Source organism: Schistocerca gregaria, chromosome 1 (assembly GCF_023897955.1).
Source record: "Schistocerca gregaria isolate iqSchGreg1 chromosome 1, iqSchGreg1.2, whole genome shotgun sequence".
Lineage (NCBI taxonomy): Eukaryota > Metazoa > Arthropoda > Insecta > Orthoptera > Acrididae > Schistocerca > Schistocerca gregaria.
Window position 1 is genome coordinate 579,172,132 of NC_064920.1, and position 16,947 is coordinate 579,189,078.

The 16,947-nt window shown below is 40.2% G+C and overlaps 1 protein-coding gene across 2 annotated transcripts in view; it reads left to right on the top strand.

Moving 5' to 3' along the window:
* The window catches only part of LOC126356870 (uncharacterized), a 161,632-nt gene that overhangs the window by 17,852 nt on the left and 126,833 nt on the right, over positions 1 to 16,947 (top strand). For both annotated transcript variants that reach the window (XM_050007403.1, XM_050007404.1), the window contains exon 2: positions 1,638 to 1,865. In XM_050007403.1, the coding sequence (XP_049863360.1) occupies positions 1,638 to 1,865 (228 nt within the window). The remainder of the gene's footprint in view (positions 1 to 1,637; positions 1,866 to 16,947) is intronic.

The following is a 16,947-nucleotide window of genomic DNA, read 5'->3' on the forward strand; positions in this document are numbered from 1 at the left end:
CGATTTTTTACATTTCTCTGTGACACTACCTCAGCATTCTGCAGCTCTATAGACATTGCAACCACCAGTAGCTTTTTGCACTTCACGGCTGAAAACTGGCAACAGCACTGTGATCTGTCAAAACTCTTCTTTCTGACACTACATTCTCCAGTGAGTGGATGTATTAGTTTGTAGTTCCTTCTGGTGAACAAATTACTAGTGAATAGCAGTAGATTTACTGATCAATCTGCCCCTTTTTAATCAGTGTTGAGGTAAATGTTAAATGGGTTTTGATGTATTACAGTAGTATGTTTCAATCTGCCCCCTTTTTAATTCATGTTGAGGTGAATGTTATATGGATTTAGTTGTATTACAATAGTATGTTTAAACAGAGACAGTATTAATATTGTAAGAATTTGTGTGCATCAGTTTGACTATATAAATTAACGTGAGTTCCAGTTATTGAGAACGACTTTATATTGATACATGTAGAACATGTGGTAACCAGCAACTGGTGCAGAAGCAGTTGCAACAGAGTCAGTAGAAATAAAAATTTAGAAATAGTGTTGAATCTACAGCTATTAAATTGTTTTCAGATGCTTTCTTCAAGAAAAATGTGGCTGGGAAAAAGATACATTAAAATTTGCAAGAGCAGAGAATGAGGAAAAGCAACTTAAAGGGGATGAAGGTTACATGTGGAAATATGTGAAAACTCCAAAGTTAGAGATTTAGTGGTATTCTGAAATTTATGTATCAGTCCTCCACTTGTTGTTAAGTAGCTTCAATGCCAACTTTTCATAATGATGATCAGCATTCACTCAGAAACAAAATACAACAAGCCAGTCAATGGTCGTATAATACCTTACCCCTCCGCCACACACCGACAGGTGGCTTGCGGAGTATGGCTGTAGTAGATGTACCATAACTGGTGTGTGGACAGCTGCGTTATTTTGTGATATCAATTTAGTCTAATAAAAACCATAAAAAATTCAAGCAATCAGCCACAGATTTCAGATAAAAATTTAAGAACTGCGATATTGCTCATCAATTCTGTTAGGCCACTACTTCCTAATATTGATTTGCCTGAAGCCCTAGTTTATTTTCTGGAGGTGCTAGGAAATTAGCTGAAATGGATGAATAGAGATCATGAAAAAATATTTACCTGCTGCGAACAGTAACAACAGCAATTGTAATGATGTATTTGTTCCGTAAGGTGTACTACCAAGAAAAATAGAAGACACATTCAATATGATCATATTTTTAGTTTTACCTTCACTTAGAGTACTGAAATCATAAATTTTTCGCTCTTTCTTTTGTGAAGAAACAATCAGATAACATTTTTATGTTATTGACAGATTGGGTACAGTTAAAACAAAAGCTTTCCTCCTTTATTTTTTTCTGTGTTCTTCTTCTTCTTCTTCTTCCTCTTCCTCTTCCTTCTCCTCCTTCTTCATTACATATTGTATTGTTAAATACTCCACATTTCTACTTATACTTTGTGTTTCTTCCATTAGCGCTTTGTTCTTTGCAAATTGCCATTCCAGTTTTAGGGATATAGTTATGTTCAACAGGTTTCGGCAAAACAGTATTCTCACTCTCTTTGTCTCTCTCTCATTTTAAGCTTAAATTTTGTTTTGTTTGTTTCATGTTGAATGCAGAAGACAGATGGGAAGGAGGAACACTCAACAATCATAAAGTGTCTGCTTGTCCAACAGCAACAACAGCTACATCTGCAACTACTAGCAAAGCTAGTAGTGGAGTTGGAAATGCAGGAACAGGAAACAAACGTCCTATCCAAATAAACAATAATTTGGGCACACCTGTTTGGAATCAGAATAGAGTTGGGTGTACGAGAAACAACAAGCCTAATTCAGAAGAGAGGAAAGGTATCAAGTTCAGTTAAAGTCTCTTTCCTTACATTAATATCTTTGTTAGTACAATCTCATGAATGGTAGTGAGTAAATTGTGTTTGTTTCATGCTGTTCTGTTTTCCCCCATTAAGGCTAACATTAATGCTAAATGTTTCTTAATATTAGGGTAACCAGAAAGTAACCTCCGTTAGGTTGTTAATAAGCCAGTGAAATAGTTACAGCAAATGTAATAGAAAAATCTTAACAGTACACATATGTATAACTTCTCTGTATCCAATATTGGAGAGCCCTGGCAGTAGTGGCAATATACAGGGTGGTCCATTGATTGTGACAGGGCCAAATATCTCACGAAATAAGCATCATATGAAAAAACTACAAAGAATGAAACTTGTCTTGCTTGAAGGGGGAAACCAGATGGCGCTGTGGTTGACCCGCTAGATGGCACTGCCATAGGTCAATCGGATATCAATTCCGTTTTTTAAAATAGGAACCCCCATTTTTTATTACATATTCTTGTAGTACGTAAAGAAATATGAATGTTTTAGTTGGACCACTTTTTTCGCCTTGTGATAGATGCTGCTGTAATAGTCACAAATAGATGGCTCACAATTTTAGACGAACAGTTGGTAACAAGTAGGTTTTTTAAATTAAAATACAGAATGTTGCTACAGCGTGATTACCTGTAAATACCACATTAATGCAATAAATGCTCAAAATGATGTCTGTTAACCTCAATGCATTTGGCAATACATATAACGACATTCCTCTCAACAGCGAGTAGTTTGCCTTCCCTAATGTTCGCACACGCATTGACAATGCGCTGACGCATGTTGTCAGGCATTGTCGGTGGATCACGATAGCAAATGTCCTTCAACTTCCCCCACAGAAAGAAATCCAGGGACACCAGATTCGGCGAACGTGCAGGCCGTGGTATGGTGCTTCAACACCCAATCCACCTGTCATGAAATATGCTATTCAATACCACTTCAACCGCACGTGAGCTATGTGCTGGACATCCATCATGTTGGAAGTACATTGCCATTCTGTCATGCAGTGAAACATCTTGATTACGTAGGAAATCAGCATACATTGCACCATTTAGATTGCCATTGATAAAATGGGGGCCAATTATCCTTCCTCCCATAATGCCGCACCATACATTAACTCGGCAAGGTTGCTGATGTTCCACTTGTCGCAGCCATCGTGGATTTTCCGTTGGCCAATAGTGCAAATTATGACGGTTTACATTACCGCTGTTGGTGAATGACGCTTCGTTGCTAAATAGAACACATGCAAAAAATCTGTCATCGTCCTGTAATTTCTCTTGTGCCCAGTGGCAGAACTGTACACGACGTTGAAAGTCATCGCCATGCAATTCCTGGTGCATAGAAATATGGTACGGGTGCAATTGATGTTGATGTAGCATTCTCAACAGCGACATTTTCGAGATTCCCGATTTTCACACAATTTGTCTGCTACTGATGTGCGGATTAGTCGTGACAGCAGCTAAAACACCTACTTGGGCATCATCATTTGTTGCAGGTCGTGGTTGACATTTCACATGTGGCTGAACACTTCCTGTTTCCTTAAATAACGTAACTATCCAGAGAACGATCCGGACACTTGGACGATGTCATCTAGGATACCGAGCAGCATACATAGCACATGTCCGTTGGGCATTTTGATCATAATAGCCATACATCAACATGATATTGACCTTTTCCACAATTGGTAAACGGTCCATTTTAACACGGGTAATGTATCACGAAGCAAATATCGTCCGCACTGGCGGAAGTTACATGATACCATGTACTTAAACATTTGTGACTATTACAGGGCCATCTATCACAAAGCGAAGAAAGTTGTCCAACTAAAACATTCATATTTCTTTATGTACTACACGAATATGTAATAAAAAATGGAGGTTCCTATTTTAAAAAAACACAGTTGATATTTGTTTGACCTATGACAGCCCCATCTAGCGGGCCAACCACAGCACCATCTGGTTTCCCACTTCAAGCTAGACGAGTTTCGTTCTTTGTAGTTTTTTGTTTGATGCTTATTTTGAGAGAGATTTGGCCTGGTCACTATCAATGGACTACCCTGTATAAGGGAAAAATGAATTGAAGTTTTTGTTGGAAGGGCACTCAGCTTAGGTAGTTCATGCAACAATGTTGACTATCATGCTGTGGTAGTTTAATGGTTAGCATTTCTGCCTAGCAAGCAAGAAGACCCGGGTTCGAGTTCCAGCCACACCACGAATTTTAATTCATTTCCTCTGCTTCGATCATTATGCCAGACTATTGATTTGTAGTCTCAAGCTCATTCTCATGTCAGTTGTTAAACTTTTATCTGCCACTTATCACTTCTGTCACCTTTGGCAATATTTGTTGATGTGAAAAACGCCAAGCTACAGCATGATTTGGAATCCATGTTAGACTGTTGTGTTCAAAACAATCTTTGTGTTGACTGCTTTACTTATCTTTAGGCTATCTCCTTCACATTTTAATGAAAACAGAAAATTCTTGCACCCGTCAAGTTTTGTGGCTTTCAGAAAGGAATTTTGCTACCCCTCAGGCATAGAATCTGTGGTACTCTAATTGTACAGCAACAATTGGACTCAAAAAATAATGTGAAACCTTCAGAAAGTCCTCCGCTAACTGAGTTATTGTGAAGCTTCAATTTTTCGGAATTTTACCTGTGTTTTCAGTACCATTCATTGCTAACTACAGATGAATGGCTATTTCTATCATCATGAATATTCATCCTTCCACTTTTAAACGAGCCACACCATTGACACACACCTTCACTTACCTCTTTGAGTTTGTATAAACTACATATACAGCTTTGAGATTTTGTCTCTAACTAAATACTGTTTCACTTAACAGATTACACATCGGCAGATTTTTAAATACATAGCATGTTTTGAATGGTTACTGTAGACAAATAAGGAGCAGTGTGACTTTATTGCTACTGTAGCTCTAAGTACATATATGCAAAGAAACACATGAGTGGCATGATACTCAGCCAAAGGTTTTAGCAGTTCTGAGGAATTGCCTATCCCATCATTTCTACAGTTCATCTTTATAAATGTCCAACACCAAATTTATTTGCAACAGAGATACTGGGCAGAAGCAAAGCAGAATTTAACCACAATTTATGCAAGTTGACATGTAAGAAACGGTTACGTATCTGAAGAAATGGATGTCTTGACTACTTTCATAATGTAGTAACTGAGTTTCTTTAATCAGTTAGTAAAAACATTAAAGATTGTAGAATATCCAGTTGGTCGTAGGAACAGATCACTGTTACCTCCTATGTTGGTTAAATGAGATATTCTGTGATATTGGCTGTTTTTACTAATTGATACAGAACAGATCGCTGTTATCTGCTTAGTATGTTGGTTAAAATTATCGCTTTCTTTAAATTTAATGTTATCTATGTCTACATGTGTGCTCCACAAGTAATCTTATGGTGTGAAGATGTATAGCTTTGTACCACTGTTGCTTTACCCATATCCCGTTCCATTCAAGAGCAGGTCATAGGAAGAGCATTTATGCTTAAACTCCACGTGAGTCTTTTTGTGTGTTATACATAAAAGGATGCAATATATTGGTTGCCCCCCCCCCCCCCCCCCCCCCATGAAAGCAGCAGAGGATCAAGTAGGTAAAAAGATGAGGGCTAGTAGAAATCCTTGGGTAACAGAAGAGATACTGAATTTCATTGATGAAAGGAGGAAATACAGCGGTAAGTGAAGCAGGCAGAATGGAATACAAACGTCTCAAAAATGAGATTGACAGGAAATGCAAAATGGCTAAGCAGGGATGGCTAGAGGACAAATGTGAGGATGTAGAGGCTTATCTCATGAGGGGTAAGGTAAATACTGCCTACAGGAAAGTTAAAGAGACCTTCGGAGAAAAGAGAACCACTTGCATGAATATCAAGAGCTCAGATGGAAACCCAGTTCTAAGCAAAGAAGGGAAAGCAGAAATGTGGAAGGAGTATATAGAGGGCCTATACAGGGGCGATGCTCTTGAGGATAATATCATGGAAATGGAAGAGGATGTAGATGAAGATGAAATGGGAGATATGATACTGCATGAAGAGTTTGACAGAGCACTATAATACCTGAGTCGAACAAGGGCCCGGGAGTAGACAACATTCCATTAGAACTACTGACAGCCTTGGGAGAGCCAGTCCTGACAAAACTACCATCTGGTGAGCAAGATGTATGAGACAGGCGAAATTCCTTCAGACTTCAAGAAGAATATAAAATTCCAATCCCAAAGAAAGCAGGTGTTGACAGATTTGAAAATTACCGAACTATCAGTTTAATAAGTCACAGCTGTAAAATACTAACGCGAATTCTTTACATATGAATGGAAAAACTGGTAAAAGCCGACCTCGGGGAAGATCAGTTTGGATTCCGTAGAAATGTGGGAACACGTGAGGCAATACTGACCCTACGACTTATCTTAGAAGCTAGATTAAGGAAAGGCAAACCTATGTTTCTAGCATTTGTAGACTTAGAGAAAGCTTTTGACAATGTCAACTGGAATACTCTCTTTCAAATTATGAAGAGACAGGGGCAAAATACATGGAGCGAAAGGCTATTTACAATTTGTACAGAAACCAGATGGCAGTTATAAGAGTCGAGGGGCATGAAAGGGAAGCAGTTGTTGGGAAGGGAGTGAGACAGGGTTGTAGCCTCTCCCCGATGCTATTCAATCTGTATATTGAGCAAGCAGTAAAGGAAACAAGAGAAAAGTTCGGAGTAGGTATTAAAATCCATGGAGAAGAAATAAAAACTTTGAGGTTCGCCGATGACATTGTGATTCTGTCAGAAACAGCAAAGGACTTGGAAGAGCAGTTGAACGGAATGGACAGTGTCTTGAAAGGAGGGTATAAGATGAACATCAACAAAATCAAAACGAGGATAATGGAATGTAGTCGAATTAATTCGGGTGATGCTGAGGGAATTAGATTAGGAAATGAGAGACTTAAAGTAGTAAAGGAGTTTTGGTATTTGGGGAGCAAAATAACTGATGATGGTCAAAGTAGAGAGGATATAAAATGTTGACTGGCAATGGCAAGGAAAGCATTTCTGAAGAAGAGAAATTTGTTAACATCCAGTATTGATTGAAGTGTCAGGAAGTCGTTTCTGAAAGTATTTGTATGGAGTGTAGCCATGTATGGAAGTGAAACGTGGACGATAAATAGTTTAGACAAGAAGAGAATACAAGCTTTCGAAATGTGATGCTACAGAAGAATGCTGAAGATTAGATGGGTAGATCACATAACTAATGAGGAGGTATTGAATAGAATTGGGGAGAAGAGGAGTTTGTGGCACAACTTGACTAGGAGAAGGGATCGGTTGGTAGGAGATGTTCTGAGGCATCAAGGATCACTAATTTAGTATTGGAGGGCAGCGTGGAGGGTAAAAATCGTAGAGGGAGACCAAGAGATGAGTACTTTAAGCAGATTCAGAAGGATGTAGGCTGCAATAGGTACCGGCAGATGAAGAAGCTTGCACAGGATAGAGTAGCATGGAGAGCTGCATCAAACCAGTCTCAGGACTGAAGACCACAACAACAACAACAACAACAACAACAACAACATACTGGTTGGCTGTTCTAGGTATGTATGCTCTCAGATTTTTAGCAGTAAACCACACCATGATGCAGTGCAGTGCAGTCCAGTCCAATCTACCACTAGATTTGGGTGAGCAGCTCCATGATGCTTTTGTGCTTACTAAATGAACCTATAATGGAACATGCTAATCTTCTATGGATCTTTTCTGTTTCCTTTAGCAATCTATCTGGTACAGTTACCAGTGCATGGGCAACGTTAAAGTATTAGTCTAATGAGGGTTTTATAGTTAATGTTCCTTTGATTAATCTCATGGTAACTGTTATGATGTGGAACATGTCAAGTGCATAGGAAAATACACACAACCTTTTTTTTTTTTTCTTTTTATTTTTTTTTTTTCAGCTTAAAATTTTTATTACCTACCTCATTCCCTTAAATGGCACAAAATACATATATTAGACCTCTAGATTTATTTAAATTTGTCTATGACATAGAAGAAGTTCAGTTTATTTTTGAAACTATTACTGCTGTCTGTCAGACATTTTATTTCATCTGGTAATTTATCAAAAAGTTTTACAGCAGCATATTTTATCCCTTTATGTGCCAAAGATAAGTCAAGTAAATGATATTGTAAGTCTCTTTCTTCTATTATTGTAATCATGAATGTCACTACTGTTTTTAAACTGGCCCATGTTGTTGATAACAAATTTCATTACTGAGTAAATGTACTGTAAGGCTGCTGTAAGTATTCCTAACCTTCTAAACTATGCCTACAAGATGTGCGACTAAGAGCCCCACACATTATTCTAATCACTTTCTTTTGAGCAGTGAATACTTTTCACTAAGTGTTGAGTTACCCTGAGATATTACTCCGTATGATATCAGAGAGGAAAGGGTGCAAAGTATGTTAGGTTATTAATTTCTATATCCTGAAAATTGGCAATTATTGTGATTGCAAAAGTTGCTGAACCTAATTGCTATATTGTTGTTGTTGTGGTGTTCAGTCCTGAGACTGGTTTGATGCAGCTCTCCATGCTAATCTATCCTGTGCAAGCTCCTTCATCTCCCAGTACCTACTGCAGCCTACATCCTTCTGAATCTTCTAAGTGCATCCATCTCTTGGTCTCCCTCTACGATTTTTAGGAGATCCAAAATATGAATTTTCCAATTAAGATTCTCATGTATAAGTACACTCAAAACTTGGTATACTCTGCTCTGGCTACTGAATTCTGTTGATGCGTTATATTCATTGACGGTACTGTACTACTTGCAGCAGAAAATTGGATAGAGTCCCCCCCACCCCGAAGTGCAGAGAAAGCCCAGTTGCAGCAAACCAATTAATAATTTTTCCAAAGACATTATTTGTATGATTTTATATTGGAGTTTCTTTTGCTGGATTAGTAATGATGCCTGTATCATTAGCAAACGGGGTCAGTTAGCTTCTTGTTTCAAATAAGAAGAGAGATCATTCACATAATATATCAAGAACAGAAGGGGGCCCATGATCAAACCCTGTGGAAAACCTAATGTAATTTCACCCCACTTAGACGAAGTGGCAAATTTCCTTAAATCACGTAAACCACATAAAGAAACTTTTTGATTCCTATTCTGCAGATATGACTGGAACCACTCATACTGTTCCATTTATATCACAGAATTTTTATTTCTGTAACATGTCATTGTGCACGCAATCAAATACTTTCGATAAGCTGCAGAAAATTCCTATTGGTGACATTTTACTATTAAAGACTCTGTTATGTCAGCAGTGAAATTGTATATCGCTGTCTCAGAGGAACGGCATTTTTGAAATCCGAACTGTGGTTTACTTAGTATCCCGTTGCTGTTGAGATGGAGAGAGTTCATTACCTTTTTGAAAATACTGTAAGCAAGGATACTGGCTGGTAATTATTGACATCTGTGATGTCCCTCTTTTGTAGAGAGGCCTGAAAGTGGCATGTTTCAACTTATCTGGGAAAATACCTTGAGCTAGTGATGCATTACGTATGTGGCTCAGAACATCAGCTGTAACTGCTCCAGATTGTTTTAATATCTTGGTAGAGATGTCACCTACTCCAAAAGAACATTTATTTTTTGAAGATTTAGTGATTTTCCTTATTTCACAAGTGGTCATTAAGTGAAAATTAGTCTGACTAAGATTTCTCAAAACTGACTCTTCCATGTACTGCTTGGCTTTTTCTCCTGAACTATTATCATCAGTTTTTTCACCTACACTTCAGAAATGGTTTTTAAATACAGTAACTACTTGTGTACTGTTGGTTAACATGGTCTCATTCCCTATAGTCATAATACTAATTACCCAGTGGTTAAGCTACCTTCTTCATGGGAATTCTTCTGTTGAATCTCAGTTTGACATTTGCCTTGCCTACAATTAGTTTTATGTACCCATTCCACTTTAAGATACTCTGTACACATACTTCTAGATGTTTAATTAATGTTTTAGGTATTTAGGCTCTTGTTCCCTAGATCATATTCACAGTAAACATAATGGAGTGTGTGTGCTTGGGTGGGGGGGGGGGGGGGGGGTGGTCTTCCCCCACAACACACACACTAAATGAAAAAAATGTTTATATGCCTATATGCTGGTGATTTACAGGTCTTGTTCTGTAAAAATGATGGATTATTTCAGTTCAAGAATTGCTCTATAGAATAGAACGAGTTGTTTTAAGCAGAAACATCTCTAATCTTTTTTTGGAAATACATCTGCCCAATATTTTATTATCATGAGTAGATTATTAAAGAGTTGTATTGTTTTATATTTCATCCCTTTCAGTGCCAAAGGTAGTCATTAAAGGGTAATGTTGGTCATCGTTTAGTGTTGTACATGTGTCTTTCAAATAGGTGGATTACTGTTTAAAAAAATCGTATGTAAATAAATGTACTGAGAGTGTGGTTAATATTCCCAGTTGCTTAAAGAGATGCCTGCAAGGTGTACATTTGTAAAATTACTTTTTCTATACTATGAATACCTTTTGCATGAGTGTCAAATTATCTCATAGTATTATCCCATAAGTCATCAGTGAATGAAAATATATGAAGTGTTAACTTACTGACTTCTGTATACCCCAAGTTTTCAGTTGTTTTTGTGACACAAGTAGTAATAGATTTTTAACAGATTTGCTATATGGTTTTTATCACTTTTAAGTTTTCATTTGTATGGATACCTAACTTTGAATTCTCTGCCCGTTTATTATTTCTTGTTGATGTGCTAAGTTTCTAGATGATTTTATACTTTTGATAGTATGAAACTCGATGAACTGTGTTTTTCAAAGTTTAAAGCTAACCTGTTTGTGCAAAACCAGTCAGTAACTTTAACCTTAATTAACTCTTTCTCTGTTGATGCTTCTATGCTTGGCTTCACAACAGTGCTTGTACCACCTACAGACAGGACTAATTCAGCCTCCAGATTCAAATAAAACAACAGGTCATCAAGCTATAGCAGAACAGTAGTGGGCCAGTGATCAGACCCCGTGTGACTCCCACAGTTATTTCTTCTGTGCTGTGCCATCTTTCTTTGTATTATCTGAATAGTTTAGGAACAAAACTGTAGTTTCAGGAAAACAATTAAAGTTGAGATTAGAGATAGGTAGGTCACAAGTGCATGAGTTCAAAGGAGTGATTCATTAAAGAGAACAGAAAGACTGAGGGACAATTTCTAAGGAAGGATCATTCACTGTTCACTTTGGTCATTCCAGGAACAGTAGCAGATAGTCCTCATTCTCCGAATGGTTGCAACCTGTCTCGTTCCCACCTGTGACTTGTACTTTTTTGGGTAGTCACTTATTCCAAATTCCAGTTCAACATTTTTGTAATGTTGTAATTTTATAAAAATTAAGTTGTATGTGATGTACACATATTTTCACACAGCAGACGAAGAAACCTAATTATCTCTTTGTCGTTTTGATCAACTGTAGAACACCCGTTTATCGCAAGGCATGTATTTTTGGTTTACATAAAACTTTTGATTTTTGCATTTCTTGTAACCATTGCACATAAAAAATAAAATGTGACACTTAGGTATCCTCTTATTTTTCAATTTTGGTTGTTTTCTTGTGTTGCCACCTAGTTTATTTTCTTTGGACAAAAAGTGAGTTGTTTATGATTGTGGTTCCGTAGAAGAGAGGGAAGGGGTGGCTTGTGGAATAAAAAGCTGTGGAGTGGGAACAGGCAAGGGGCTAGGTGATTCATATGATGAAAAAATTTCTGATGTGATTATGGCTGCACAATGGGAATTAACGGACTTTGTATGCGGAATACTATTTGCAGTTAGATGTATGGTACATTACATTTTGGAAATCATTAAGGAATTCAACATTCTGGGATCTACAGTGTCAAGAGTTTGCTGAGAACTCCAAATTTCATACGTTACCTCTCATCATGGCCAACTGCCTTCACTTAACAACCGAGAGCAGCAGTGTTTAAATAGAGTTGTTGGAGCTAACAAACAAGCAACACTGCTGGAAATAATTCCAAAAATCAGTTTGGGATGTACAACAAACATATCTTAGGGCAACATGGCGACATTTGGCGTTAATGAGCTATGACAGCAGACAACTGACTTAGTGCCTTTGTTAACAGCACAGCATCATCAGCAGTGCCTCTCCTGGGCTTGTGACCATAGGAGTTGGAACCTAGATGACTGTAAAACCATAGCCTGGTCAGATGAGTTACAATTTCAGTCGATAAGAGCTGATGGAAGGTTTGCAGTTTGCTACAGATGCCATGGACCCAAGTTGTCAACAGGTCACTGTGCAAGGAGGTGGTGGCTCCATAATGGTGTGGACCGTGTTTACATGGAATGGACTGGGTCGTCTGGGGCAATTAAACTTATTGTTGACTGGAAAAAGGTTATGTTTGGCTGCTTGGAGACCATTTTTATGGATGACAATGCGCCATGTAATTGGACTACAGTTGTTCGCCATTGGTTTGATGAACATTCTGGACAATTTGAGCAAAGGAGTTTGCCACACAAATCGCCCAACACGAATTGCATTCAACATTTGTGGGATGTAATTGAGAGGTCACTTTGTGCACAAAATCCTGTACCGGCGACATTTTTTGTAATTGTGTACATAGAAGCAGCATGGCTCAATATTTCTGCAGAGGACTTCCAACGACTTGTTGAGTCCATGCCATGTCGAGTTGTTGCACTATGCCAGGAAAAAGGAATTCCGACGTTATATTAGAAGGTATTCCATAATTTTTGTGACTTCAGTGTACATGACACTGTGGGAATCTGTCTTAAGAAACTTGTCATTCAAACCAAATTGTTTAATTATACTCCTATTTTATTAGAAACTAGCCGTTAAGTTCCATTAGTGATAATTTTTGGGATTTGATTGATTTGTATTTGAATTCTTATGTATATTTGTCTCGTAGTTCTGCTTCATGACTCAGTACAGTGATTGTTATAAATTTTGATTCAGAAGACTAAAGCAACAGAGCAAGGGACAGGAACCATAACTGAAATTTCAGTTTTTGTAAAGCCACTCGCAGGCTGTCACTATTAACAACCTAATTTATAAATATGAAGTTTTGAAAGAATTCTGAAATCCAACTACAGAGTTTTTGCTTGTGAAGTAGCACAAGATCATGCTTTGCTTTGACATACATAGCGGTAAGGAAGATATGAACAGAATGAATTGCAATTTGTTCTTGTGGTCGCAGTTTAGCTTCATTGAGAAACATAAACTTTTTCAGTATGTAAATGTCTAACCATCCACAGTTTAGATCCCACAGGTGCACAGAAAGATACTTCGTGAGATGGTTCTTCGAGAAGAGGATTCACCATTAATTAAAAAACTATTGTAGAATCATTTCATTTATCTTGTACCTGCTACCCCTCTGTGGTCAGACCTCCCACTTCCAGAATTCTACAGAAGTGCCAATCATTTGGTGAATGACGCCTTACGTGGTGCCTCAGTTATCCACATGGCAGTTACATTAGATCTCGTGCACCTCTTATTGTCATGGCCCTGCATTTCCTCCCGAATTTCAGCTATTTGCACCAGGACACCTTCTGAGGTATGTCTTCATCTTCCGTTGTCTACTGTTCTCTTTCACCCCATGACGATATTGGATTTCTCCATGTCCAATATTCAGCATGGTAGCCAGTCTGTTGTGGTGCCATGTACCGATTTGGTGGTAGCCCTGACAACACAGTGATTACACTGCTGATGCCTGAGCTGCAAACTCCCCATGTATGCAAGGAGTAGATGCCCACATATGCCAAGGAGTAGATGCCCATTTGCTTGGGGCATTAGGGCTCCCGGCAATGGCCATCTTGCCAGGTGGCTCTTGCTGTGGCTGGGTGGCCCCATTGGGAGAGCCACTGATCGGCGTCGGCGTCATCAGTATGGATGACCCACAGTGAAGCTGACAAAGCCATCTGTTGCTGGGTACTGAATAGCCCCAGCTATCTTTAAGAAAGAGACGGTAGAATACAATGCAGCGGCATATGACCCCAAGTCGTTCCCCTCCCTAGCAACACCATGGAAAGAACGTAGGGCTACGGAACAAAGCATGCAGCAGAACCAATGGGAACTCCTTTCTGGATATGAAGTCTTTGTTCTTTGTTGAGCACCTGGAGGATAAGTTTGGGGAAGTTACAGCGCTGTCCAAAATGCGCAATGGGTTGGTCCTCATTCAGATGGCTCAAACCCGGGCATTACTGACCTGTGACGAGCTGTGTGGTAATCCTGTTTCAGTCAGTCCCCATAAAAGCCTCAACAGGGTCCAGGGAATTAATTGTTATCACGACCTTCTGTTGCAGTCCAACAATGAGCTAGATGCCAATCTAGAATGAAGGGGCATTGGCTTTGTCCCGCATTTCTATCGGGGGCTGAAAGACAATAGAGTTGCAACTGGTGCCTTCATCTTGGCCTTTTAGGGTGATTCGTTACCTGAAGAGGTCAGGGTGATAGGATGTGACGTTAAACCTTATGTGCCTCCCCATATGTGGTGCTTTAAATACTGGAAATTTGGGCTTATTTCCTTCCAGTGCAATTCCAGTACCACATGTAGAGACTGTGGACTTTCACGGCATCCGAATACTCCATGTGTGCTTCCTTCCACCTGTGTCAACTGTGGAGAACACTACTCCTCCTGCTCACTGGACTGCGTGGTACTCCAAAAGGAGCAGAAAGACATGCTTTCTCACCTCGAGGCTGAACTAAAATTTGAAAGGTTGACCCCTGTTTGAATGCTATCTTCTTATGTTGCTGCTACGACAGCGTTGCCCACTGTGATCCCATTACGCTCCTCATCTAAGCTTACTCCACTGGGCCCTCAGGGCTGCTTATCTTCATCCCTTCCCACCCTCCTCCCGGCTGGGGACACTTCTTCTGATGCCCCCAAAGCTTCTGCTTTGGGCTTTGGGAGCATTGCCCCATCAAATGTCAGGGACACTGGTCCCCTTCTCCGACTCCACCTGTGCGGAAGGCGTCCCTTGGGGCTCTGCTTGCCAAAGTCCCCCTCGTGGTCAAGTGAACACTAGCTAGTAGCTGAAAGAGCCACTAGCTGCTGGCCGAAGGGCTTCACGGTCTCCCTCTGTCCCTGAAGCTACTCATGAGAAGTCCTCTCAGCAAGCCCATAAGAAGTGGTGAGAGTACACACAATCAAAGAAGAAGTCTGTCAGGAAATGGAAGACTGTGGTAGACCGAGCACCACCATTCCCTACAAGTTCTGTGTCTGAGAATGAGGTGGAGGTTTTAGTATCACTTGAGGACCTAGATCTCGCCAACGTCTCACCCGCAATGTAAATTGGCACAAATACTCAACTGGTGGCAGCAAGTGATGCTGAGGCGTAAACTGCCTCCTTGTTCTCTTCATGCCATCCTCAACTGCAGAAAGTGTCATCCTCCAGTGGAACTGCGGCAGTTTTTTCTCCCACCACACTGAGTTACGACATCTCTTTAAGTGTTACACCTGCTTTTTGTGTTGCCCTTGAGGAAACCTGGTTTCCCGCAATGTGCACCCCCACCCTTCGTGGCTATTGTGGATACTACAAAAACCATGCTAACTGTGACTGACTGTCAGTTGAGGTTTGTATCTACGTCCTTACCTCCATCTGTAGCGAACCTGGGGCCATTCAAACACCTTTAGAAGATGTGGCTGTCAGGGTGAAAACAACTCTGGAAATTACCATATGTAACATCTACCTCCATCCAGATGGTGAATGCTGTCTCATTTTTGGTTGCACTAATTTCCCAACTCTCCCCACCGTTTCTGCTTTTGGGCGATTTTAACGCCAGAACCCTTTGTGAGGTGGCGCCAAGGTTACTGGCTGTGGTAAAGATATCGAGGACCTCTTAACGGACCTTTTAACTCAACTCGACCTTTGCCTTCTAAATACAGGTACCCCAACTCATTTCAGTTTGGCGCATGGTACATACTCGGCCATTGATCTCTCAGTTTACTGTCCTGGCCTTCTGCTGTCTACCCACTGTAGAGTACACAATGACTTGTGTGGTAGTGACCACTTTCCATTCTTCCTGTCCCTACCCCAGCTTCACTCATCTGGATGATTGCCCAGATGGGCTCTTACCAAGGGTGACTGGTATGTTTTCACTCCACTACCACCACTGAATCTCCGTTGTATGTTAACATCAATGAGGTGATCCACATCATCACTACTACCATTGTTGCCACAGCTGAATTGGCAATCCCTTGTTCCTCTTGTTGCCAGTGGTGGAAGTCATTGCCTTGGAGGTTGCCGGTAATCACTGTGGCCAGACTGTAGGTGGGCCCTCCAACATCATAAGCACCACTCATTGCCAACAGAACCTCATTGCCTTCAAACTGCTCTGTACCAAGGGCCACCTACTCACCAAATGACAGAAGCAGGTGTGTTAGGAATGATATGTCTCCACCATTAGAACATGAACCTCTTCTTCCCAGGTTTGGACCAAGCTCCAATGACTTTACGGCTATCAGAGCCCTGCAGGTGTACCATGATTTTCCACACATGGATCTGTTTCTGCCAGTCCAGATGTAACTGCAGAGTGCCCTGCCAAGCACTATGTTTGCACCTCTGCATCTGAGAATTACCGCCTCTCCTTTTGTCTCTGCAGATAGCAGGTGGAACTACAACTGTCTTTTGCTCCACACCATCCTAAGCCATATAATGCCCCCTTCAGTGAGTGGGGATTTCTGACTGTTCTGTCACTACCCTTGGCACAGACTGCATCCATTCCCACATGATTAAACATCGGTCAGCAGATTACCAGTGCCACCTCCTTGCCATCTTCAATGGTATCTACAGCAATGACGAATTCCCATTGCAGTGGTGGGAAAGTATCTTCATTCCAATGCTAAAGCCCGGTAAGAACCTGCTCGATGTAGATAGCTGTTGTCCTATTGACCTGATCAACATTCTGCGCAAGCTGATTGAACATATGGTGAGCCGGCGGTTGTGTTGGCTCCTTGAGTCTTGGGGCCTACTGGCTCTGTTCCAGGGCGTTTTTCGACAATTGTGCTCATCACCACCAAT